Consider the following 27,226-nt stretch of genomic DNA (forward strand, 5'->3'; position numbering starts at 1 on the left):
GAAGGGAAATGTCGGGTCACACAGCTAAGTCCCCAAGGACAGGCCAGTGCAGTGGCCGCAGCACTGAGCGCCCGCAGTGCGTGAGCCCAGCGGCTCCCCACCCATGTCGGCACTCGGCTGGGACAGTATGTGCTAGTTCAGCCGCTGGAAGAGGTGTGAGCGGTCCCTCGTTGCCGTTCTGAGTTGTATTCCCTGATGGCACGATGTGGGCATCTCTTCATGTGCTTATCGGACCCCTCATGGCCTCTCTGGCAAGGCATCTGCTCCAGTCCTCCGCCGTTTTAAACTGGGTTGTTTGTTGTCTACTTTAGCATTGAGACTTCTTCTTATGTTCTGGAGAAGTCTTTTGTTGAATATACAATTTACCAATATTTTCTCCCAGTCTATAGCTTTTAATTTTGATGAAGTCCAATCCATTTTTCTCTTTCATGAAACATGCTTTTGGTGATTTCCGAGAACTCTTCTCCTAACCCCAGGTCATGATAATTTTCTCCTATTTTATTCTCAAAGTTTTATAGTTTTATGTTTTACATTTAGATCTGTGATCCATTTTGAATTTATCTCTGTATGAGGTTTAGAGGGAAATTTGTTTTCTTTGCAGAAGGTTGACCCATGGTTCCAACGCCATTTACTGAAAAGACCATCCCGACTCCATGGAGTTGCTCTGGCACCTGTCAGAGCCTGTGTACTCTGCTCTGTTCTGTCCACTGTCCTGTCTGTCTACCTCTTTCCAATACCACAGGGTCTCATTTCCCGTTTACTCCAACTCCCTCATTTTAAAAACACTTTATTTCAATAAGCATTAAGTCACCTACCTGAGTAGAATGTGCGTCACCTGAAGTGGCAGAGTAAGAGAGTGCCACCATGTCAGCACTCCAGGGGAAATCACTAGGTGGCAGCTGAAGTTCTTTGCAAAGTAACTGTAGAACAAAGTCAAACCAAGACCTTTATATCAAATCTGATTTTTTGAAAATGCATCTGACTTCACTATTTCCTTTCTCTGCTTAGTTTACATTTTGATTCATTGCTGGAAATATCATCCTACAAATATTCTTTCTTCTCACGTTTTTGATTATGCTTTCAGTAACTAAAAAATTTTCGTAAAAGATCTAAAATCAGGAAACCTTAAGAGCTAGATGGCATCCTGAATATCAACTAGCTCAATCTCTTCCCAATTTGTTGGTTAAGGGAAGTGCCTAGGCTCCTACTGAATTTTCCCACCCTAGTCTTGTTTATTTGACCTTTAAAATCAGCTGACTAGAGTAATTATACCAAGTTGCCTAGAAAATATTTCTTAGACTCAGTCAAGTATCAGCCTCCCTCTGTTGAATCATCAGGCCGTCAGATGTGCTCCTAACCACAAATCCCATTTTCTAGGTGGCAGCGGTCGAGGCCAGGAGACGTGAGAAGCTTAGGGACTCAGGAGTCGCGAGGCCTACGTAACAGCGGCCCCGTAAGCAGTGAGGACTGCAAGAGAGTATGTCTGATCCTTGGCAACAAGGATAAGGCATTAGATACACAAATGACAGCCTCTGTGTGAGAAACGGACAAATGGAAGTTAAACTAGCAACTGTAAACACTGGACACATTCTTTTGCTCTTTATTAATCATCAGTCAGTAGATTCAGTGAAGAACAGTTCTATCTTCTTAGACATAAACTGAGTCCATTAACTTATGTGGATACCATTTAATCTCAGACTTCATTAGGCAGGCCAATTAACATGACAGTCACTAAAAGTTTCAATGTCTCTAATTTTATTAAATAACATGGACCTTGTTTAAAATCATTAAAGGGGAGAAACCTGCTTCCCGGTACACAAGTGTGTATGCACGCTCAGTATTTCACATTGCTATGAAAATGCAAACCCATAATGCTTGAGGAGGTTCAGATTACTGTCCTCCAACAACCCTAAAAATTCAGGGTAAAATGAGAGCCAACTGGCTTTCCGTCCTCTCTCCTTCCACCTTCCCAAAGAGCCATCACCTTCGTTATAGGTGACAGAGCAATCTTCCAAATAATGAGCTTCTCTTTGCAGACGAGACAAGCCCATCCACTTCCATATATGTTAACAGTCTGCGTGTCATCATCTAAAGAAAAACACACACACACACACACAAAGAAAAACACGAGGTCCACAGTTAATGTATGAACAAGAGCAACTGTTAAAATCTCCTTATACCAAAATTTTTACTGCCACATTCTTCACCACAAAAATTACTACTCATGAAACAGATTAATTCACAACAAAAAAATACTCATGACTAATCCAAGAGTTATCACTATCCAAAAGAAGACATCCATTTAACTTTGAAAATCACTTTTAGAACTACATCTAAAGACAAAAAGTGTATGTTGGGCTTCTTTTTAATATTTCTTAATTTCTGTTATAAACAGATAGCTTACTTTCTCTAATACTTAAAAGCATTCATAATTTCATTTTGATAAAGCATCATAAACAACACACCCGGTCATCAAACACATAAAACATTTTAAGGAAAAATCACATTCCTTCAAAACAACACAATTTTCAAATAAGACCTCTTTGAAAGTATGACAAATTACTTCATTAAATGGAGATCTACAGGGTTACATTCCATACGGACAAAACTAAATTAGCATATTGTTCCCTTAAGCTTTGGAGGCAAACCTTCACAAACATGTTAACAGCCCAGGACACTTAATTAATTTGACCTTGCTCTTTACTTAAAGGCAGGGAAGAGGCACAAAATAAAAGGCATGAGCAATGCACCAGCTAAAATGTCAAATCATGCCGAGGCGAAGTGTGGGCTTTTGCTGAGTTGGAGTATCTGCTCTGATATATGCTTATTTTTCCTGAAAGCACTGCAAATCCTCTACTGCACCTCCAAATCCTCTACTGCCGAGCCCTTGGGGGCTGTGACTTAACACACAGCACTTGGCAGGTTTTCGTGTGGGGAAAGCTCTTCAAGCTTCCCCAGCGCTTGTTTATACTCCCGGACTTCCAGGAGCTCTCCTCTGAGGCTGGGTGCGACGTGTGATCAACAGCCTGCAGGCATGACCCAGGAGTATGCTAAAGACTTTAACGTATACTATACACTGCACGTGTTTTTAGAGGGAAAGAAACGTAACATGTATTGCACATACTTCAAACAGAGACAACGCGAGACAGAGGTCAGCAGAAGTTCGCGTGTTGAGAGCCACAGCTGAAGCTCCCAAGGACTCACAGGCAAGATGCCGGAGTTCCAGCTGATGGGGGAGGAAGAGCCTTCTTCCAGAACGAAGCCCTTGACACTTTCCTGTCATTCACAGTATGAGACACGTTCTACGTCATGACGCGTGTGCACACAATGTAAATACAACGCGCTACTTACATGCTATGAGATGCACTCGGATAGTCTGCATTCTATTTGAATCCATTTTTTAAAAAATGCTGGTTATAAATCACTAAACTGACTTCAGGCACTACCCGCAGTTTGAAAAACATTCCAGAAAATCACAAAGCTCTAGAGTTGAATCCTTCATTAAAATGAGTTCGGCAGGTCACTGAGGATGCTCTGAACTGTGCTCTTCCTGTCACGCAGCCCCTCATCCTAATGTCCCCTTTCTGAAACCTATGCTGATGGCATCCTCCAAACTTCCACTCTAACTCCGCCCAGAATCTTCTAAAGGCACACCACATATCATTGTGGATTGTGCACACAGCCTCCGGGACACTGCACAGGACCCAGAAATGGGGCCAAGACCTGAATGTACTGTGCTATTAAACCCAATATATGTGAGGCACTAGGTGTTTTTTTTGAAGCTAAACTTCATATACTCAATTAACTTTTGAAATTGGACAGTGTTGCATATAAAGTACTTATAACCATCAAAGATTTAATTTTTGCTAGAATGAACTCATTCTGCTTCTCAAATTCATTTTATAAGGTGTGATAAAAAATACAGTAAATGTTTAAATTTAAAACAAAACTTACTACAGAATAAGACACATTGCCATTAATCCCCCTCAAAATACTTCCCCTTGCTTTGAACACATTTATCCCATCATTCTTGCCTCTTTCTGAAGAAGTTCTGGAAGTCCTCTTTCATGTCTTTAGTTGTGCTGTCATGGATGCCTTGATGTCCTGAATCGATTCAAAATGTTTACCTTTCATGGTCATTTTGACTTTGGGGAAGAGCCAGAAGTCTCATGGTGACAGATCTGTTCAATAAGGTGGATGAGGACACACCATAATGACCTTATTTGACAGCAATTGCCATACCAGAAGCGATGTGTGACAGGGAGCCTTTCCGTTGTGATCATAAAATATGGTGAATGCTGCTGCTGAGTGCCACTCAACGGAAAGGCAGGGACCTTCAACACAGGAAGAGGCATGTCGAACCTTAGTAAGTGTATGACAAGTTTCAACTTGTTTGGTGCAGTCAGTCAGGTGTGAGCTATGGTTGAGAGGTGTGTTTTAAAGTGTGTCGTAAATCATCCTCCATCATGACAATGCTCTGTGTCACACATCGCTTCTGGTATATGGCAGTTTCTGTCAAATAAAAACATTATGGTGTGTCCTCATCCACCTTATTTACTGGATCTGTGGGACTTCTGGCTCTTCCCCGAAGTCAAAATGATATACGACATCAAGGCATCCATGACAGAGCAACTAAAGACTGTCATGAAAGAGGACTCCAGAACTGCTTCAGAAAGAGGCAAGAACAATGGACTGAGTGTGTCAAAGCGAGGGGGAGTATTTTGAGGGGGATTAATGGCAATGTTCTTTTATTGTAATAAATTCTTTTTAATTTAAACATTCGTTTTGTTTAATCATACCTCATATGTCTCAAAGTGAAAAACCAAAAAGGTTATCTCTTTTTTTCCATTTAGGTGAAGGCATATCAGAGAAAGCACAAATTTCAACCTCCTGCTAGAACTAGGCTCCATGTGAATTGCTAATAGAAGCAAATGGAAAAGAACACCCACCTTCAGCCAATGTCAGGACTTCTAAGACTTTAACAGGAAGAGCACAGCCAAAGGTTTTCACATCATAGTTCATAGACTCGGTTACAGAGTGGTGTGGGAATATTCGTGTAGGCGTTCCTCTAAAGAAAAGAGACCACAGGACTTCACCACAACTTAAACTTTCCTTTAGCCTAATTATTATGTACATATTTTCACAGTAAAGAGAAGATCTTTGATGAACAAGAAAGAAGAGGTATAACCATGAAAACAACTCTGGCTCATGTATTTGGTGTAGGTATATGTATTTTTCATTGAAAAAAGACTGACAGGATTTAGGAAAACTTGGCCTCAGACCCTAAAACTTTAGTTTTTAGATGCATGATGTATACACTTAAGGTCTTTATAACTCTGCTTCCTCAGCTATGAAATAAGAAAGTTGGAGTAGCTCAGTGATTTTCAAATTGCAGCCCATTTTGAGGGTCTCAATTGATATTTTTGAAAACAAAATAGAATATAAAATAGTTTACCATACACTGTGGTCAAAAGTTTTACAAACATTGAATTAGATTATCTTTAAGCCTTCATCACCACTAGAATTATAAGAATCTACCAGATCTGCATAATCAAGCAAGAAATTAAATGGGTCATGAGCATCTGCCATTACCTGGTCTTCAACAGTAGATACGGCAGTAGAAATTATATTTCCTTCTCACCTTCATTTTAACATTCAGAAAGATAATGTAAAGTTACCAGTATGAAAGTTATTCTGTCTTTTACCATGAAGATTAAATTAGGAGATGCACATGCAGAGTGGTCAAGAGCTTTGTTTACCAACAGAGTATTATAACAAACGTTTTCTTTTTTTTTTAACACTATTATCTGCTTTAATCCTGGTAACTATTATATGAAGTGTACATTACTAGCCCATTTTATACATAAAACTGAAAAGTATCTTAGTATTACTGACTGCTGCTTTGCTAATTGAGAACATGGGTGAGTTTCAGAGGCATCTTTGGGATATCGATGCTAGAAGCAGGTTGAGTAGCGGCTTTTGGAGTATGTCAGCCCTTGGTCTGGATCCCAACCAGCTGTGTGACCTTGATTAGGCTGAAGGGTAGCATACCAAGGTAATTACATGCATGCACTCTGAGTAAGTCAAACTGGGTTCAAATTCTTACTCCACCATTTTCTGGGTTGTGATCTTCAGCCAACAATTTTCCCTCTTTGCATCTCAGTTTCTTCATCGGCACAATGTACCACCACCTGCCTTGCAGGGTTGTTGGCAGCCAGAGGTAGGTTCTGCATGAACTGTAGCTGTGATTACTGTCATCAACATGGCCCAAGGTCACAGCCATCATAGGGGAGCAGAGATGGACTAAAACAAACAATGCAGGAAAGAGACCTCCATCTTAGGATGAGCCCAACGTTCCCTTGTATTAAACCGTTGACGCTGATCTTATTGTTCTTTCTTCTAAAAGTATGATGTGAAAACCTGTAGGTGATTTCAGTCGGTAGTGGGCCTCTTCGTCTTGCCTGTCTGCTGTGCAGGGAGTCCTTTGTGGAGTTTTTGTTGTTTGATTCTTTGTAAATTCCAGGGGAGCTTTACAGAGGCTCACCTCACGCTGCCATTTTTTTTTTCACAAAGGTTTTCTTTAAATGATCACCAGAAGGTTCAGAAATTTAAACACACACACACTATATAAAGTACGAGTTTATTTCCTGTCTTTTCTCAAAGGAGTAGAAAACACTAACAAGATCGGCACTTTGAAGATCACTTTTCAAAACGCAAAAGTCAAGGATACATGCATTCTTTAAAAATCATCTCGCCTTTAAAATAGTGCAAAATTTTTTAGATAAATTTTACAATAAGTTGAAGATCCAATATTAACATTTTCCTGCAGGGGAAAATTCATTTTTGACAGACGAATTCAGAGGAAACTACTCGGAAACATGTTACCTTCTTCTAAAGTTCTAGAAGTGGTGTTGGGGTGGGCTCTGGATGTGCACTGGTGCACCAAGCTTGTACTTGGTAACAAAAGTGTTCTTACTGATCTCACTGCTTATGGAAAGCCTTTTTCCTACTAATTTAGCTACAAGTTAGCTTCTCTAGCTAAAAGCCTTTTATAATTTCCAACCAGCAGACAGTAACAGCAGTTAGTACTGTATGTAATTCCATAATGATTTTCCAGAGTTGGAGGTCCTCATTCCCACCATCACTGTACAGCTGCATCGTGGCATTTCATATTGCCTCTTTGGCATTAACGAAGCAGGCTCAGGTCAGATAATATTATCGCCATTTAGCAGATTAAGAGTCACGAGTAACTTACACCAGATCACAGAGGTAGTAAGAGGGACGCAGGAAACTACTGACTCAAATCCAGTTTGTTCTTCACGTCTAAACAAACAGCATCCCATGAAAAGTGCAAAGCGACGCCTCAACTGATGAATTACATGCAAGGAGGCTGAAATAACCCGCAAGGGCGCCGAAAGTCTATTTTCCCAATACTTTGGCACCCCCCTCGCCGCCTCCGGTGGCAGAGGCTTCTGGAGACACTGCCCCATCAGACCCACCGAGGCCCGTGACGCTGTGGGTTCCCAGACCCAGCTGGGGACCATCACTTACCGAGAGCTCAGCGAGCTACGCCGGCCGACCGGCGAGAAGAGCATTGGGGAGCTGACTGCAGACCCCAGGGACAGACCCTTCCTGCTTGTCACCCGGGGCGTGGAGCCCGGCCCGAGTCCGCCCAGCGGCCCCCTTCGAGCTCCGGGTCCCGGAGTCCGCGGAGAGGAGACAGCCGGGAACATGACGGAAGAGACAGGCGACAAAGAGCACGCGAGTTCCGGCCGTGGGACCAGAGCTCGGCCCGCGCGCGGAACTTGAATGCCCAAAAGGCGTGAGGCGCGCTGTAACGACGTCAAAGCGTAGCGCCGTGGGGCGTGGCCGGGAGGCGGGGATCAGGGGCGCGTGGTGATGACGTCACGGGTAGAGCAGAGCGGCGGGGCGCGGTGGAGGCGTGGGCCTCAGGTCCCCGTCCGGAGCTGCGCGAGTCCTGGCTCCCTGGGGAAGCGGAAGTGGAAAGGCTGATGGCCTTCTCCGGCGGGGTTGGCTTTCCTGCCGCTGGAGCACAGAGTCTGTGTGCACGCTTTTTCCCCGAGCCTCTCGGGGAATGAAAAGTGGTCGTTCCCCGGTCCAGGTTGAGAAGGGACAGTGTAAAGCTGACACTGGTTCTACGCTCAGTGTTACGTTCGTTCTTTTCTAGGTTTGTCCTTTTCCCATTCAGCTCTGTGCTGGTTCATCCACACTGGTGACCACAAGTCCATCTCTCCACCCAGATCTAGATGAAAACCCTCAGGCTCCTAACAGTTCCTAGGGACGGTACGAGAGCTTCTTTATCCCTCAGCGTTCCACTTTTTCCTAGTGGCTGCCGTTTCTGTATTTATCTTCTACCTCATTGTATGTATTCACTCACTCTAGAAATCTAGGCGACAGGATAGCATAGTGCAGAGGCTCTCAAAGGTACGCATCAGCATTGGCTGGAGGGCTTATTAAGCCCACCGCTCAGCGGGACCCGAGTGTCTGGGGCTGAGGCTGGACAGTTGGCATTTGTAACAAGTTCCCAGGTGTTGTGTCTCTATCTGGGGACCACATTGCGATACCCACTGGTGTAGAAATTGAGAGTGTCTAGACTCTGGATTTAAATGGGATTTGCTTCAAATTCCATCTCTGCTATTTACTGTGTCACCTTTTTGAACCTCTGTTAAATTTACTAATAGTACCCAGTTGTGAGAATTAGATAACGTTATTACAGATATGACTCCATTTGTGGACGTCAAAACCCACAAAATTAATAGGCAAGCAAGCTGACGAAAAAATATTTCCAATGAAACAGTACTGTTTAAAGAAAATCAGTAAGACAAAGCAAGCCACCCCAATAGAAAAATGGAAATATCTGAAAGGCGTGAACTGGCTGGAGATCAGACTGGAAATGACCAAAACACAGGAAAAGATCTTCCATTCACTAGTAATTAATGCCAATTAAATCACCCATTGGCATTGTTTGCCTATCGAATTAGCAGTAGTAATGTTTGAAACATTCTGCTAATGTTAAATTAGCAGAAATATTTTCCCATGTTGAAAGGCTGTGGGGAAGTAGGTTTGTTGTACACGCTTCTGGTGGGATTAATCATCTTTTAGATGACAATCTATCAAAAAGATTTATAATTTGTATATGTTCTTTAAAAATGGCAATTTCACTTTTGGAAGTTTATTTGAAAAACATTAAATAAATCATATATATTGCTAGTATTGCTTATAGTAGCAAACAATATAGAAACTAAGCTAAATGCCCAGCAATGGATTTACAGCATATTCACATCATAGAATGTTGTAGATTAATGAGAGTATGTATGTGTGTAATGAGTATTTAAAATATGTAGGAAAATATTCTCTACGTTATCAAATAAAAAGGCAGTTTCGGTATTATTAAAATAAAAATGCCTCACAAGTATAGACATGTGGATATGTGTGAGATGCTGAACTCGTAGGTGTGCTTCCCCTCTGGACACCCTAAAACACAGCCCTTTCAGTTAAGACCAAACTTTGACTTACATGGGGCTAATCCCATAATCAACAACAGAAAAATAGCCAAAATTATTCCCTGCAGATGTGGTAGAATTGTTAGAATCCCATTCTCAGCAACACAGTAAATAGATTATTGAAACGAAAGGCAGGGGACAATGACGAACTCATAGAAATTATCTACTCCCAGTCATTTCCAGGGTGTTCATCTCATTCTCTTCTAATGGCAATGGAACTTCCTAAGAGAACTCTCCATTTCAGTGTAGTTGAAAACTCCTCCAAACACTGAAGAACGATGATTGTTCATCCCAGCTCTGGGGACAGCAACCTGTCAGGGACCGGAGAGTGAGTGTCCCCGGCTTGAAGGCTGTGCAGCCTCTTGACACTGCCCTCATGAGTGTGTCTGTGTTCCAGTGACTCCATTTATGGACACTAAAATTCAACTTCATGTAACTTCCATGTGTTATGAAATATTTTGCTTTTGATTTTTAAAACCATTTAAAGCTGTAAAACCAGCCTTACTTGCAAGTGGCAGTTTGCTGACCCCTGCACTAGCTTTGTGAGGGAGGCAGAGCCAGCAGCCAGCACAGGACCTAACAAAACACAAGATGCACAATACATATTTGCTGAATGAGTTGAGTAAACAGAGATTACCAGGAAAACATCACAATGTTTCAGATGTAAACAACATGCAGAAAAAATCCCCAAAGGAACTTTGACAATGTAGTTTTCATGTATTTTATTAATACACTTAAAGTTTTGTAATGTTTACATTTGTTTTCATTTATTTTCTAACAGCTTTGGCATTTTTATGGAATAAAATGGACTTCCTAAAATGGAGGCCTACTTTATAAAAGTATACTTAGAAGGGTTTGGCCTATAGTAGTTTAACTTGGGATTATCTCCTGCAGACCAGTCATGTCCAAGGTCAGAGGAGACCTTGCACATAAAGATGAGCCTGGGAGGGTGGACAACAAAATGCTAAGCTCATAATGTGAAAATTTATCTTCACATGTAGGATTTTCATGATTTAAATTTTCGTCTTTTTGCTTATTTCCTAAATTGCTTAAGTGAACATATATGAGTTCTGACAAGTTCGTGAACTCATCCTAGAAAAAGTGCTACATACCTCACTGCTGAATATCACTACAGTCACCTTCGACGGGGACTTGGGAAGCTATGCACCTACCCCAGCACCTAGCCCACCCTTCAAAGCAACTTTGGAACTCTTTTTCTGGACTGGCCATCAGAGCTGTGTTGTATTACCCTTGATGTCCTGAATGTCATCAAAATGTCTTCCTTTCAACATTTCCTTTATCTTCAGGTAAAGAAAGAAGTCATTGGGGGCGGGGGGCAGATCAGGTGAGTAGGGAGGGTGTTCCAATACAGTTATTTGTTTACTGGCTAAGAACTCCCTCACAGATAGTGCCGTGTGAGCTGGTGCATTGTCGTGATGCAAGAGCCATGAATTGTTGGTGAAAAGTTCAGGTCGTTTTCATCTAACTTTTTCATGCAGCCTTTTCAGCACTTCCAAATAGTAAACTTGGTTAACTGTTTGTCCAGTTGGTACAAATTCATAATGAATAATCCCTCTAATATCAAAAAAGGTTAGCAACATCGTTGCAACAAGTTCGCAAACTTAATTGTCAGATCTAGTAGGTATTTGTTTAAACTACAGGAGTGTCAAAAGATGAAAAGTGGTAACATGTGCAGACACTCAGAAAAACAAGTGATGTCAACCAGTGTTACAGCAGTGTTTCCCCCAAAATAAGACCTAGCCGGACAATCAGCTCTATGCGATTTATGGAGCAAAAATTAATATAAGACCTGGTCTTATTTTACTATAAGACCGGATCTATGGTATGGTATGATATGATATGATATGATATAATTCCGGGTCTTATATTAATTTTTGCTCCAAAAGACGCATTAGAGCTGATTGTCCGGCTAGGTCTTATTTTCAGGGAAACACGGTAGCTGCTTTGCTGTAATTATTTTCTCGGACCTCCCTACCTCTGTCTAAACTGGCAGCCCCTCCAAGGCAGACACTATGCCCACTGTCGTCAACTCTACAGCAGCTCCTTGTCCCCAGAGGGTAAGGAGGTAGTTATTAAGCAATTAAACAGAATGTTTATAAACAGCAGAGAAATGGGGACATTAACAATCAGGAGGAAAGGAATGGAACTTGTCATTACTACTTACTTTTCTCTATTTGTAATGTTAGTTTTTTCATTCCAGAACCTCCATAGTCAAATTCTAGTAAGACACTGAATGTAGTAGAAAGTTTTATAAGAAGTGACAGACACAGATAAAGTTCACTAAAAATTTTAATCCATGATATAAATGTTACCTAAAGACACAATTGAACATCTTGTATTAGACAATAAAATATAATAATCAAATTCAATTTTGTAACTATTTCTATGGCACACAGAGATTTCCCTATGATCCAACCTAGTAATTGTGTTTTGTTTGCTTTCTGAGAACCATAGCATAAGAGCAGAGTGTTTAAAGAATACAAGTAAAGTTTGCTAAAATGATTGTCACAGATGTACTGTTTACTAAATCAAGGAACATTTCGTTCATTTATGCATTGAATCCATTTTATTCATTAATAAATTCCCTGATGTAGACTTAAATAGAACACTCCCTGTTTATTGTGAACTGGTGGTCTCTTCTTCCAGTATCACAGGGATTAATGAGTACTTAGTTTAGGAGAAAACCTCCATTTTAATTATGTCCACATAGCCACTTCTTAGGTCTGGCATCACCAATGCAGAAAAAGCACTTTTTCGTGAGGCAACAGGAAATTAACAGCACTGATATGAAATATGCCAAATCCAATGGTTGTCAGCATTGCTTTAGGAATTTTCAGACATTTAGGTGAATAAAACTATCATCATAAATAAAAGAACAAGTGTTATTATCCTCTTTACAGAAGACTGACAAGTTCTTAAGTTTTCTTGATATGCTACAGAACAGCAAGAACTTCTAAACTTTCTTCAAATGTTTAAGGTTGAAAATTAATTATATTAGTTGGATTTTAGCCTCAGTGAAAGAAATTTCAAAAGTATTTAAATAACTGATAAAAAGCCATAAAACCTGGATTGGAGTTTATAATTTTTACAAATATAATTTTCAAAATACATGCCTTCAGATATAATGTAAAAATCATTTTTACATCTTTCTCGATAATGCATGACAGTTCAAGCCTTGCTTCCCATAGTACTTATAGAAAGAAATGTGTGAATAATGAAAATAGAAGTTGTCCTAGTACAAGGAGGGGCTTCTTCCGTTTTTAAAACTCATCAGCCTCTCATGTGCCAAAAATGTTGAAAACCACACACACCCAAGCAGTCTCATCCCAGAAGGACACACACTCCTAAACTGTCACATCTTTGAAGACACAGGAGATGGGAGAATACAAATGTCCCCTTCTCACCATGTGAGACATTAACTATTAATATTTCTGTATGTATAGTAGTCACGATTGCTTCATGACATTATCAGGATTGGCAATCTGGCCTAAAATAATTAGGCTTTTTATTTATAATTCCCTTTTAAAAGTTGTCATTTGACAATAGTTTCAATCTGTAACAGCAGGTTAAAAAAAAAAAAAGGTGCCATGCTATATTAATTAAAATGTTCCAAGATAAAAGTACAAAACCTAAAAATAACTTCAGTGCTATAGACATTTAGAAAGCTACAATTCTTAAAACTCTGAATAAAAATGTCTTGAGAACAGGTACATCTCAAGACAATATTTTATACACTTTGGGAAAAACTCATATTTCAAGTAACTTGAAGGATGCCTTACCGATTCCACACCATCTCGAAGTTCTCTTTGTGCCTGCAGTGCGGCTTTGCTTTCGAGCCTCTCATGTTCGGCTTACCAATAGTGGCTCCTTCATGCTGAAACCAGACTGCTTGCTCATCAGTTTTCTGTACACCCCATCTGGTTTTGAAAGCAGTTCTTTGTGTTCCCCACATTCGATAATTCTGCCCTGGTCGACAACAGCTACCAGATCGGCGTTCTTCACGGTGGACAGGCGATGGGCGATGACCAGCACAGTCCTGCCCTCTGCGAGCCGGTCCAGCGCTTCCTGCACGAGGTGCTCATTCTCGGCATCCAGCGCACTGAGACCCGCAGCCGCACAAGAAAGCAAAGACGTCAGTGCCCAGCCTGCGTACACCCATGTGCCCCGTTACCGACAGCGGCCTGTTGTAACTGCGCCCTCTTGGGTCTCCCGTCTATGTTTTGTGTTCTAACGGTAATATAAAAAAGAGCTTGGGACGCCTGGCTGCACAGAACCACTGTCATTTAAGTGGAGAGCATTCTGCATGCAGCTTATTAGAGGGACTGGGGCTCAGCACAAACGTGTCTGAATTGGAACCAGAACCTTAACTCATGCCTCTGCCTGTCCAGTGCTCCCAGCTGCCATTATTAATTCAGATTCAGTCACTTTAAAGTGTAAGGAGAAAGGCATTGTCAGCTGTATCATGGTGAAGTACAGAGTAATAAGTTTTCCGTAAAGGAAGAATTTGGTTTAATACAATTACACATAGTATTAAGATAGCCTCACCTGGTTGCTTCATCTAGGAGAAGAATTTTGGGATTCTGAGGAAGGAAACACATTTTTAAAAAAATTTATTAGAAAAACACAAACTCTCAGTAATAAAAATAAATGAAGTGCTGATACATGCTACAACATGGATGAACCTTGAAAACATCCTGCTAAGTGAAGAAGTCAGGCACTAAATGCTACATATTACATGACTCCATTTATAGGAAATGTCCAGAGCAAGCACATCTACAGAGACAGAAAGTAGACTAGTGGTTACCTGGGGCTGGGGTCCACGGGAAAATAAGGGAGGGCTGTATGTGTGTGACAGCGACGGTATAGTCTCTTTCTGGGGTGACGAAATGTTCCAAAATTGATTATGGTGATAGATACACACCACTGAATACATCAAAACCCATTGAATTATATGTACACTTTTAATGGGTGAATTGTATAGTATGTGAATTATATCACAATAAAGCTGCTACAAGAAAACCACGCACATAAATGGAAGAGTTAGAGATGATTTTAAGCCATCATCACAGTAATCACTGGACTGGATATTGTTCATATGCAGTTTTATCCTGCTGACCAATCAACTAACAGTATGAGGTGGGAGTGTAAAGTGAGTAACACAGAGCCTAGAGTCAAGCACCTGCTTGACTCTAATTTATTCGGAGTATCACAAAACCAAGACACAGGCTACAACACAGGGGAACCTCAAAAACAACATGCTAGTTGAAGAGGCCACATGCAAAGGGCCATATCTTGTCTGGTTCCATTTCTCTGAAATGCCCAGAAAGGTGAATGTAGACAGACCAAAAGCAGATTAGCAATGGCCCTGGGATGGGGGAATAGGGAACAGCTCTAAGTGGGAACAAGGGATCATTCTCGTGTGACAGAAATTTTGGGTGGGTTCTAAAATTAAATTAGTGTGATGGTTGAATAACTGTAAATTTACTAAAAGTCCCTGAAAAGTACATTTAAAACTGGTGAATTGTATGGTATGTAAGTTACGCTTCAATAAAGCTGCTTTAAAAAAAAAAATCACCTATAAATCTAAGAAAAGTAGTTACATCCCAAAGGGGAAGGCTCTCATATCCGAAAAGCATGTCGATCACTGTCAGCCCGAGCAGCTGGCCCTCAACTTCCCCTCTCCTCAGGAGTCTCGCGGGAGCATTTCAAGTCCGCACTGCTTGGCATAGCAGCTTACTGGACTGCACAGAAGCATGCTTTTTTGTTTTGCTATTTTGACAGAATCACGGCTCACCAGTTAGACTGCATGCTTCTTGATGGGAGGTCCATGTGTTAAACTTTTCTCCCTCTGACTGGCCTAGCACAGCACTGGCCACCTACTGCCTAGGAAATGCTTGTGGTTTTTGGTGTTTTTTAAAACTCTTGTTTATTTTAAGTGTGTTTTTCCAGGACCCATCAGCTCCAAGTCAAGTAGTTGTTTCAATCTAGTTGTGGAGGGCGCAGCTCACAGTGGCCCATGCGGGGATCAAACCGGCAACCTTGGTGTTAAGAGCACTGTGCTCTAACCAACTGAGACATCTGGCTGCCCTTAGAAATGCTTGGATGAAACGCTCTCAGCTGGACCCCTAACTCGTCTTTCACCAACTGTCAACCATTTATCACCCACCCCCTCCAAAAAAGAAAAAGAAAGAAGAAAAATAGTCAATTACAAATGACAAGGTCTCTAATGAAAACCAGTAACAGCCCCCAGCCATGTGGCTTCAGGCTTACCTTAAGCAGAGCACGGGCAATTGCGATCCGCTGTTTCTGCCCACCTGACAATGACAATGACAATGTTTCGTTAAGAACTGAATGCCTTAACCAAAATTCCTGGTAACCAGGCTTTGTGATGAGTCACATGGCAATCTGGAGGTAACTTTTTCCAGTTAGTCACAGCTATGACAGATGGCAGAACAGAAACCTAGTTTTAAATAGATGTCTCCTCATTAACTTCAAAATGAATAATGACATTTATCGCAGCTAATATTTATTGCGGAGGTCTTATGTACCAGGCATTTTCTAAATGCATTACACGTCATTATCTCATTTAATCTTAAAAATTCTATGAAGTAGGTCCTATAATTATTCCCTCTTTATAGATGCAAAACTGAGGCATGAAATAACCTGTCCAGTGGGTCGCACCTGGTAAGGGAGAGAAGTGAGGTCTGAATGTCCACAGTGATGGGCTATGCTTCAAACCGGCACACCTACTATCTCCCTCGTACCATCTCCAGTGCAGCACGGAGACCAGAAACTCAAGGAACGCAGAGGTTCTGAGCAGCATGTGAAGTGTGTGTGGCACAGGGCATTGCTGACGCGGGGTGGGGACACTGCCGCCCCATCAGAGCGCTACTCCTAATGCCTCCCATGCAGCACTGTTCTCGTCTCTTCTCGCTAGGGAAGAACTGGCACGAACAGCTGCCTGTGCGCACAGGTGGAACTGGAGGTAACAGAGGACGCACTCAGAGGCCCCCATTTTAAAACTCAAATTCTACTAAAAGCAAGGGAACAAAGCGGGGGGTAGGAGTGGGGAATGCAGACAGGACAGCAGGAGGCCTGCAGGAAATCTGGGACTGCCTCACATCAGCCTCCTTGCAGCCCTGGGACACAACTGCTAAATTACAACTGGTGACCTCTCGGAGTGCAGTCCTCAGGACTCATGTCCCCAGACTTCATTACAGAAAACTCAGCTTCGTTTTTGGTGATGAAAACATCCCTTCTGGGTTGATTTCACTGGCTGAAAGTACCTACCACACTAATGGCTGGACGTTACCTTCTTTCACCTAGAGGACGCGTGTCATTGCAAGTGGAGTGTGTGGTGCCACTGGAAGCCGACCCTAACCCGGCCCCGTGCACGAGGGCAGCAGCTGAGCCTCCCTTCCCGAACCTCCCCGACTGCGAGGCTGGCTAGTCAGCACAGCAGCCAGTGGGACCGGCCCCTCAGCGCCCATCTCGGTGCCCATCAATGCACAGGGACTCTACTGCCAGACGTCCCTGCTCACTGTCTCCCAGCAAGTGAGTATGGGTTGAAATCTTTGCTTATTTCACTCTGAAGTATGGCGTGAGGCTCCTGGTAGGGGGCAGGGAGGCAGACCCTGCTCCCAGGGAGAAGGGGACGTGCTCAGGGGACAGGGGCTGGCAGCCCCCCACCACGCCTCGAGGCTGTCCCACCCTCAGCAGCCTGAGCTGGTTCTCTGCCACGTTGCCGACAGCAGGAGCAATTCATGTGACATAGCGACGTGCAACACTCCTCCCGGTACTGTCCAAATCTAACTAAAGCATGTTTTCATCTACTGCCTATAGTTTTAAGAAATCATGCACAATAAACTTAAAACATTTCATGTTAAATTTCCTGTGGTCAAACTTCAAGTGCACAGTTTAGTGCTGGAAAGGACAACTGCTCTAGCCCTACCTGGCAGCCTGAACTGCCACCCTCTGCTCAGACACTGCCACTAACAGGGAAGGGAACACGTTTCCCTGTCATGGAAGAAAATCTGTTTTTAACCAGATAAAAATGTATTTCCCTGTAAGTTCTGCTCATTGGTCCCACTTCCGCACTCTCGAGCAATGGAAAGTCAGTTTTCTCTTTCCCCTGAAAGCCTGGCGCCGAGTGTGATATGACACGCTGGGTATGCCCATCATCTCAGGAACAGTGAGACCTGTTGCAGTGTGTCCTCATTCATCTGGGACAGGACCTGTCTGTGCACGGCCCTTGTAGTAAGAACAGCTTTTAAATTTTACGTGGGATGTTCAAAATACCCACAAAGAAGAATGCTATGTGTCCGAGCCCACATGTGCCCAGAAAACCTAAAATGTTTATGCACTCTCTGGCCCTTCGTAGAACAAGTGGCCGGCCCCGGTCCAACGTGCACACAATGGTGCAGCTCTCAGTGGGCCACTCAGGAACCCGGCAGGAAGCGAGGGCCCCGAGGAGCTGTCCACACGCAAATGAGGCTTCAGCCAGTGAAAGAAAGTCTAACTTCATGGCCTCTCAGCACTGTGGCCCAATGAAAAACGATGCTGCAGCATGAGGCCCTGGGCCCCTGGCAGAGCCAGCCCCGGGCAGCGCGACCAGGTACCTGAGAGGAGGACGCCCTTCTCTCCGACCACGGTGTTGAACCCCTGTGGGAAACTGCGGATGAAGGTGGCTGCGTTAGCCACGTCGGCCACCTGCTCTATCTGCGCGGCAGTCACTGAGGAGGGGTCGTCTGCACCATAAGCAATGTTCTCCGCGATGGAGCAGGAAAACAAAACTGGTTCCTGTACATTGGAAATAAAACATACTTATCGCAAATTTCAAAACAGACTTCCAACATGTGCAGTAAACAGTGGAGCTCAGTACAGTGCTCAGATCTAAGAAAGTACCAAGTTGCTCCCAAAGAATGCAGTTTCCTTGGTTCTACTTCCTCATTCTCCATGAATTCACCCAGCAGATTTAAAAATTCACGTCTTACCATAAATGGGAGTGTGTTTATCGCCTGTAGTTCCTACTACACTGCAGGAGATTAGCGCACACAGCACGTGCCCGCATGGGCCTGGTACATAGTAGGCACTTCGTATATGCACGTTCCCCTTCCTTGGGAATCGTGAGGCACTGGGAGACCACAACCCATCCGAATTTTCCAGCTGCCTGCCTTCTACCAAGGACAAGGGGGAGCTCCATCTCTATCTACTACTTTCCTAAGTGCACACAAACCAGCTGCGAACATGACATTTTGACAGAACTCTGTGGAATGTCCTAAACTTCCCGCTTCTTCTCTCCATCCCATAATAACACGCATGCTGATATCCTCACACTGCTGAGCAACCCCCCCCCACCACCACACTGCCTGTCTGCCCCCCGCAGACTGCACAGGGTGAGGACAAGGGCTGAGGTGAAACTCAGTACAAGTAGAGGCCCGGGTTTGTCTGCTGTGCACGCAGCCCAGTAACAAAAATATAAACAGCTGTGTCAAAATTTCCCCACACCACGTGGCCTTAGGAAAAAAGCCTCATCAAAGTGACCGTTTCACCTTATGCTCACCTTACAACCTGCTACCTCTTTGCCAGGGCATCCTGGCTCTTCCCACAGCCTTAGCTCATCTCTAAAACCCTTTATGCAAAACAGTAGACTGTGGCTGGTAATAAAAATGGGAATTGGGGAAGAGTGAGGAGAAACTAAAAGGGCACATTCTGTTCTCTGCATTACAAAGCGGTGTCAGTCCCAGCTTTTGGTAAAAAGTCCATGGTCGCACTGGTTACAGTGGTTAAGGTACTGAAGAACCCTGAACTACCTGCCACAGGAGACTAGGGTAATACACCTGGACCCCTCTCACTCCTTCTCTTCTGAGAGCTTCAACACCGAGCAAAAAACAAACGATAAAAGCAATTTTGAAAGAAAATGCAATAAAAATAGACCCTTCTCCTCCTACCTGGCTCACTGTCCCAATCTTGGATCTCAGCCAGACTGGATTTAGCTGGCGGATATCCTGGCCATCGAGACTGATAGTTCCTTGTAGAGAGGAAAGGAGAGGGTCACTGAGCATCACAGGGCTAGTGACTAATGTAAACATAGAAAATTCCAGACTCAGTTTTTTAAAGATTAGAAGCATACTCAAAACCTCTAAACAGAATATAAACCCAACACATTTCATGGAATTTCAGAGCTACAGGGGCCTCTGTGGGTGGTCCCCATCCACTGTCCCCCTGCAGTGTTGAGCTGACTTGCCCACCCAGGGCCCTGGGAGAAGGTGCACACTGCTGGTTCAGAAGGGTCACATGGGAAAGTAGCAAGCTGTGAGGTGTCCACTTGCACAAACGCTGGCAGGGGTGACACACTTTTGCAGCTGGCACCCAGGACAGTGGCTGCCTAATTCTGCAGCTTCCTGACGTGTCAGCGTCAGCAGCTGCCTGAAAGGCCGTTTCTGCAGTGGAGTTCTGGGAAGCGTCGGGAAGCTTAACCCTCCAGTGATTCTGGAGCTCCTTCTTACTCCTTGAAATGCTCCTTCCTGCACAGACTGTGTTGGAGGAGAGTGTTACCTGAAGCTAAGAATCTGGTGGAGACTATGGCAGAGATTTAAACACCCAGATGTGACTCTGGCCTTAGCTAACGGAATTAATTCTACACATTGCGGGCACCCAGTAATGCTTGGTGATGATGACAACGATGAGTGACATAGGAATACCATTCCTTCTCAGTGAGCGGGATGTAGTTATGCCAGCCAGCTACAGGCTTTCAGGAGCTGGAAAAACCTGGGGTCCCTAAATGCTTAAAAAGTACAAGTGCTCTACGGACTACACAGGGCAGCAACTGAAGCTTAGTTCATTTTCTCTTTGATTTATTCACCGTGATGAAGAAACTAGAGACAATATTTGGACTTGATTGGCACCACCTAACCAGGATTTTTCTAAACTCAGAATTTGATAGCAAGTAGAGAGTAAATCAAGACAAACAGTGTACCGACACCCATTTTAACAGCTATGATTCTGTGGGCCAGGATCAGCAGCTCAAAAAATTATCTGGCACATGACCACCTCCCACATTGTGATCATTTTGCAATATATACAATTATCGAATCACAATATTGCACACCTGAAAAGAATATAAGGTTATACGCCAATTATATCTCAATAAAAAAGGATATAAAGTAAAATAATGTTGTGTTCTTTGCTTTAAAGATGCTATGGTCTGGTTAAAAATAAAATAAAAACCACGAGAAAAATCCGTTCAGAAAAGCCCTGCTTCTTCCAGAGCATCAGTGTGGCGGCCACGAGAAGGAGGCAGCGACTGCCCAGCACTGTCTGCTCTCGAACCAGCAGCTTCCCAGGCGCTCCCCAGGGCCGCGGCCCCAGCGTGCTTGCAGCTGCTGAGCGGCCTTGCCCACCCGTGTCTCACTGGGGCATCAAGGGGCCCTGGCAAGGGGGAAGAGGAGATACAATTCAGGAGCCCACTCGGGATTTGAAGAGTTCGGGACTGAAATATGCCAAACGCCAGCCAGCCATCTGTGTGAGTGGCCCCAAAAAGTGAGCACTTTGTTGAAGGGATTTCTCTCCTGGGAACAAATGCTCTGGTGTCCAGAAGTCCCGCACTGCAGGCTTTGCATGATCGCATCCTCGCCAGGGCACAGCACAAGGGCTCAGGACAGTCCTGTCCTACAACGTGGGGACTACTCACCAGAAACGGGGTCATACAGCCTCAGCAGGAGGGACACCACTGTGGACTTGCCAGAGCCACTGGGGCCGACCAGCGCCGTGACCGACCCTGATGGGATGGACAGGCTGAAGTCCCGGAATATGGGTACCTCTGGGCGAGCTGGGTAGGCGAAATGCACATTCTGGAACTGCAAAGTGCCCCGGAAGCTATTCTCGTTTAAGATGAGCCCCTCTGAAACAGGTGGAGATGGACTGCTTAACACAAGGACCAAACACGGCCAAAGTCAGTTCCCACGGGTCTGGCTGGTCCAGGGCTGGGAGCTCGTTCTGGGCAGTCAGGAAGAGGCCTCCACTTGCCACCCACTGCCCAGGCCCTACACATAGGAGGTCTTGTTTGAGATGGAGACACGACTGTGCCAGCTTTATTGACAGCACACCAAGGCTCAGGGCCACCAACGTGCCCAAGCTAACGAGTCTGTAGTTAGCCCCCGCCCCGCTGCTGCCACTGCCTCTGCAGCCCCCTCAGTCTAGGGTTTACCTCACCTACTCGAAATCCGTGTTTCAAGAGTGAGGACCAACGGGGCCATTGCACAATCACCATGGAGCCAGAGTGGGTCAGGAGTCCTGATGCCTTGCCCTGCCACTGACCCGGGGAAGCTGCCAGTCTCTCACCCCGGGCTCACCCGCAGCCTGTGATGCTGGAGAGCACTGGTATTCACGTCCTGACCTGGGGGCGGTGAGTGGTTACTGCCCACAGCCTCTTCCAAGCCCGGGCCACACAGCTGCCCCGAGTACTGCTTCCAGGGACGCAGGTGACGGAGGACACGGCGCTGGACGAGTAGCAGCAGCATGCACCCCCCATCCCCAAAGCCAGAGGCTTTTATATGTGCGATGCCTCTTCCTTTCCTCCTACCCTGCACTCAGACATCACCAAAAGCACTACGAAGACACACCTGGTGGGTTGGCTGGGCCCTCCCCTCTGGTGTGCCTGGGCCACACTCACCACCATCCTGCTGCAGGTCAACCCAGTGGGCGGCACGCCACGTGGTCAGCCCCTAGGCTTGCAGGGCCCTCCTGGGCCCTCTGGTGACTGTCCTTCCTCTTACTGCTCGCCCCTCCGGGGACTGTTTCTTGCCATGTGGCAGGGACGTCCTTGTCATGCTCATCCCTCACAGGTAGGACAGGGAGCTGGCCTAACTGTCCAATGCCATGTTTGTTTAATCCCAGTGAAGAAGAACAAATGCATTTCAGACTCACCATTAAAAGGAAGTTCAGGCTTTCTCTCAAGGAGCTCCCAGAGGCGTCCCCCAGCACCCAGTCCTTTCATCAGCTCCGAGTAGAAAGAGCTCAGACCTGAGGACGAGAAGGAATATCCATCACTGGAACCAGGAAATGCCCATCTGCTGCTGCCCTCCGTCTGGGAACAGCGACAACTTGCTTTGATAGAAAACCTGTTACTTTCACAAAAGGATTTGAGGCAGCTGCCTGGGAGCCCATGTTCAGAATCCCTGCCTCTTGCTCTCCTTTAGCTTCTCCACCTCCGGACTGACTTCTTTCTAATAAGGAGTTAATGTTTCATCAGAGAATTTACAAATATATGTAGCCATACTAATCAACCACTGATGAAAATCACAGTGTTACAGAGAAAGTCTACCTACTCACAAACATAGCAATGTAAATAAAATACAGTGCTTATCCCCTACTTAAAAGGAATATAAAATATCCCAATATTCATTTTAAATTCATACCCTCAAAAATCAAACCTCCCTTTCAGGCACTCAAAACTTCAACTTTTACTAAACTAAAAACTGACATTTGGGAAAATTAATATTCCAACAATCTCTTCTTAAAGTCACTTTTATCCCATTCAGTAGGCTGCCTTTTCATTTTGTCGATGGTTTCCTTTGCTGTGCAGAAACTTATTAATTTAATGTAGTCCCATTTGTTTATTTTTCCCTTTGTTGCCCTTGCCCGGGAGACGTAGCCAAAAAAATTTCACCAAGACCAATGTCAAGAGAGTTTACTACCTGTTTTCTTCTAGAAGTTTTATTTTCAGGTATTACATTTAAGTCTTTAACACATTTTGAGTTTATTTTTGTATGTGGAGTAACAGAGTGGTCCAGATTCGGGGTTTTTTTGCATCCAGTTTCCCCAACATCATTTACTGAAGAGACTATCTTTACTCCACTGTATAGTCTTGCCCCTTTTGTCACAGACTAATTAACCATATAGGCGTGAATTTATTTCTGGGCTTTCTGACCTGAATAGACATTTCTCCAAGGAAGACACACAGATGGCCAATAGACATACAAAAAGATGCTCAGCATCACTAATTATTAGAGAAATGCAAATCCAAACTACAGTGAGATGTCACCTCACTCCTGTCAGAATGGCCATCATCAAAAAGTCAACAAACAAGTGTTGGCGAGGATGTAGAGGAAGGGGAACCCTTGTGCTGTTGGTGGGGGTATAAACTGGTGCAGCCGCTATGGAAAACAATTTGGAGGTTCCTCAAAAAATTTAAAACAGAACTACCTTATGACCCAGCAAGTCCACTTCTGGGTACTTATCTGAAGAAAACGACAATACTAATTTGAAAAGATATATACACCCCTATGTTGATTGCAGCGTTATTTACAATAGCCAAGATATGGAAGCAGCCTAAGTGCCCACTGATGGATGAATGGGTAAAGGAGAAGTGGTGCATATATACAATGAAATGTTACTCTGCAATGAGAAAGAGTAAAATCTTACCATTTGTGACAACGAGGATGGACTTAGAAGGTACTATGCTAAGTGAAATAAGTCATATAGAGAAGGACAAATACTGTATCACTTCACTTACATGTGGAATCTACAACAAACAAACAACAGAAACAGACTCATAGAGACAGAGAACATTTTGATGGTTGCCAGATGGGAGGGCGGTTGGCATGGGTGAAAGGGGGAAGGGCAATAAGAGATGCAAACTTCCAGGTGTAAAATAACTAAGTCATGAGGATATAACATATAGCACAGGGTATATAGTCACTGGCATGGCAATAACTCTGTATGATGACAGATGGTCACCAGACACAGTGTGACCACCTTGTAAAGTACATAAACGCAGTCACTGTGTTGTACACCTTAAATTAATATAATACTGTATGTCAACTGTACTTTACTAAAACGTCACCTTTGAACTAATTAATTAATCAGAATTACATAATTAATGACTTCATGAATGACTTAAAACTCCAAGTACATGGTCTTTCTCAACTGTTGGACATAGACTTGTAATAGTGCCCCTCAGTAAGGATGCTGGAGGAATGCAACGCACACATTCTCTCTAAGGTACATTTGTGCATGGGTTTGTGTATATTTGTGCAAGATACAGTGGCTTAAAACTTTCAGGCTTAATGAAAACTGCATTGGGCAGAAATAGGCCCAATAAAGTCCTCTGATCTTTGACAAAGGAGTAAAGGCAATTCAGCGGAGAAAGGACAGTCTTTCCAACAGATGGTGCCGGAGAACTGGACGTCTCCATGCAAAAGATGGATCGAGACACAGACGTTACACTCTTCACAAAAATGAACTCAAAATGAACTACAGACCTAAATGTAAAATGCAAAACTTCTAGGAGAAAACTTAAATAACTTTGGGTTCAGCGATGACTTTTTAAATATAATACCAAAAGTACGACCCATGAAAGAAAACATTGGTAAGTTAGACTTTATTAAAATTAAAAACTTCTGCTCTGTGAAGAGAATAAGACAAGCCACAGACTATAAGAAAAGCTTTGCAAAACACTTATCTGATAGAGGGCTGTTAGCTAAAATATACAGAGCTCTTAAAACTCAACAATAAGAAAACAACTAACCCAATTAAAAAATGGGCAAAAGACCTGACAGACACCTCACCAAAGAAGATAAACAGATGGTAAATGGGATATGAAAAGATATGTCAGTAGAGAATTGCAAACTATGAGAATGAAGTACACTACAACACACCTACTAGAATGGCTAAAGTCCTAAAATCTGGAACACTGACCACACCACGTGCTGGCAAGGACGTGGCGCAGCAGGAGCCCTCAGTCATCACTGGTGGGGACGCACGCGGTGCAGCCACTTCGGAAGACAGTCTGGCAGTTTCTTACAACACTAAACACACTCCTACGATGTGCTCCACCACTCATGCTTCTTGATATTTACCCAAAGGCATTCAAAACTCATGTCCACATAAAAACCTGCACACGGATGTTTACAGCAGCTCTTTGCACAATCGCCAGAACTTGGGAGCAAAGAAAATGCCTCCAGTAGAAGATGGATAAATAAACTGTGGTCCATTCAGATCGAAGAATAATATTCATCACTAAAACGAACGACCTACCAAGCCACGAAGAGGTGGAGGAGCCGTAAATGCACACTATAGGTGAAAGGAGCCCATCTGAGACGGCTGCACACTGTGTGATTCCCAGTACATGACGTTCTGGAAAAGGCAAAACCATGGCAACAGGAATAAGAGCAGTGGTTGCAGGCAGGAGAGAGGTGACCAGACAAAGCGCAGGGGATTTTTAAGGCAGTGAAACTACTGTCTATGAAACTCTAATGGTGGATACATGTCATTTATACGTTTGTCCCGACCAATAGAATGTACACCACCAAGAGGGACCCCGATGTCAACTGTGGACTCTGGGTAACGACGACGTGTCCATGGGAGTTCGTGGATTGTGACAAATGTGCCCTCTGGTGGGGACATTGGTAGTAAGGGAGGCTGTGATTGTAGGAGCAGAGATTATGGGGGAAATCTCTAATTTCTGCTCAATTTTGTTGTGAACCTAAAATGCCTCTAAAAAGTCTATTCACTGAAAGAAAGAGGGTGGGTAGGAAGAGAGAGGTGAAAGGAAGGCGCGTCTACACAGTAAGGAGTTTCGATTTTGAAAAACAAAAAAACCACATGGCCCTGCACAAACTAAATGCACTCTGTCTATACAGTGGAGTAGTTATTACTCAGCCATAAAAAGGAATGAAGAACTGATCCACGCTGATGGGGGCAAACTGTGAAAACATGCTAAGCGAAGAAGCCAAACACACAAAGCCACACAGTACATATTTCATTGATAGGAGTTATCTGGATAAGTACATACACAGAGACAGAAGGCAAATTGTGGTGCCAGGACCTGGGGGAGGGGTACAGAGACGATTGCTTAGTGAACGTGGGGTTTTCCTTCAGGGTGACAAAAACATTTGGGAACTAAATAGAGGTGGTGGTTGCACAACACTGTGAATGTTAGAAAACCACTGAATTGTTAGCGTTAAAAAGGCTAATTTTACATTGTGTGACTTTCACCTCCATAAAAATATAAATACATAAGGAAAATTCGCTGGGGTTCAGTAGAAAGATGTAAGAACATTTTGTGGTACAAAATACACAAGGATGCTTTTCTTCACATAGCACCAGAGCAGACCCTCTCTCAGCAGGAAACGCGGAATTTGGTGTGTGTTGTTGTTTTAGTATGCTACTCCAAGTGGAAACCAACATGTAAAAATGCGTCTTTATTTAACAAATAAAATAGAATTTCTTGCTTGCAGATCCCTTACAGAACTACTTTAAACAGTCAGCTTCAGAAAAGCATTTAAAATCCAACTCGCCTTGGTGACTTAAATCCCATAGCCATAGGGACCTGCCTAGGTCGTAACTGTGGGGACTCTGGTGGTGACAGGTCCCTGCAGATCTAGCCATACGTTGACCCTCACATCACTGGATGACGGGTATCACACACGACCGTTGTCCAGAGCTGGCTAGCCTGCAACTGACAAAGTCAAGGTTCCCAAGTCCTGTGCACAAAGCCTCAGCAGCTTCCTGCCTAACCAGGGGATGCAGCCGGCTCTTGGGACAACTATTTCCAGCCCAGTTCAGTGCAGGATAGTTGTGAACTTGTCAGGACAAAAGGTTGTACTGTGGGGCCCCCCAAATCAGGTCAGATAGGATAGAAGAAAAGAGGGTGGGACCAAGAAAGAGCAAATAACTGG

The 27,226-nt window shown here is 43.8% G+C and overlaps 2 protein-coding genes across 4 annotated transcripts in view; both read right to left on the reverse strand.

Annotated features, from left to right (window-relative positions):
* Nucleotides 1–7,843, reverse strand: part of NUP133 (nucleoporin 133) — a 50,908-nt gene extending 43,065 nt beyond the window's left edge. For all 3 annotated transcript variants that reach the window (XM_074316422.1, XM_019754781.2, XM_019754780.2), the window contains exons 1-4: nt 7,552–7,843; nt 4,950–5,068; nt 1,985–2,088; nt 816–920 (exon numbers count right to left, since the gene is read on the reverse strand). In XM_074316422.1, coding sequence (XP_074172523.1) covers nt 816–920; nt 1,985–2,088; nt 4,950–5,068; nt 7,552–7,733 — 510 coding nt within the window. In that variant the 5' untranslated portion in view covers nt 7,734–7,843. The remainder of the gene's footprint in view (nt 1–815; nt 921–1,984; nt 2,089–4,949; nt 5,069–7,551) is intronic.
* A 3,973-nt stretch (nt 7,844–11,816) lies between these two features.
* The window catches only part of ABCB10 (ATP binding cassette subfamily B member 10), a 31,397-nt gene continuing 15,987 nt past the window's right edge, over nt 11,817–27,226 (reverse strand). Inside the window, exons 7-13 of the mRNA XM_019754783.2 lie at nt 22,473–22,568; nt 21,238–21,447; nt 19,496–19,575; nt 18,164–18,344; nt 15,816–15,859; nt 14,091–14,125; nt 11,817–13,644 (exon numbers count right to left, since the gene is read on the reverse strand). Coding sequence (XP_019610342.2) covers nt 13,386–13,644; nt 14,091–14,125; nt 15,816–15,859; nt 18,164–18,344; nt 19,496–19,575; nt 21,238–21,447; nt 22,473–22,568 — 905 coding nt within the window. The 3' untranslated portion in view covers nt 11,817–13,385. The remainder of the gene's footprint in view (nt 13,645–14,090; nt 14,126–15,815; nt 15,860–18,163; nt 18,345–19,495; nt 19,576–21,237; nt 21,448–22,472; nt 22,569–27,226) is intronic.

This window comes from Rhinolophus sinicus, linkage group LG12 (genome assembly GCF_036562045.2).
Source record: "Rhinolophus sinicus isolate RSC01 linkage group LG12, ASM3656204v1, whole genome shotgun sequence".
In the NCBI taxonomy this organism is placed as follows: domain Eukaryota; kingdom Metazoa; phylum Chordata; class Mammalia; order Chiroptera; family Rhinolophidae; genus Rhinolophus; species Rhinolophus sinicus.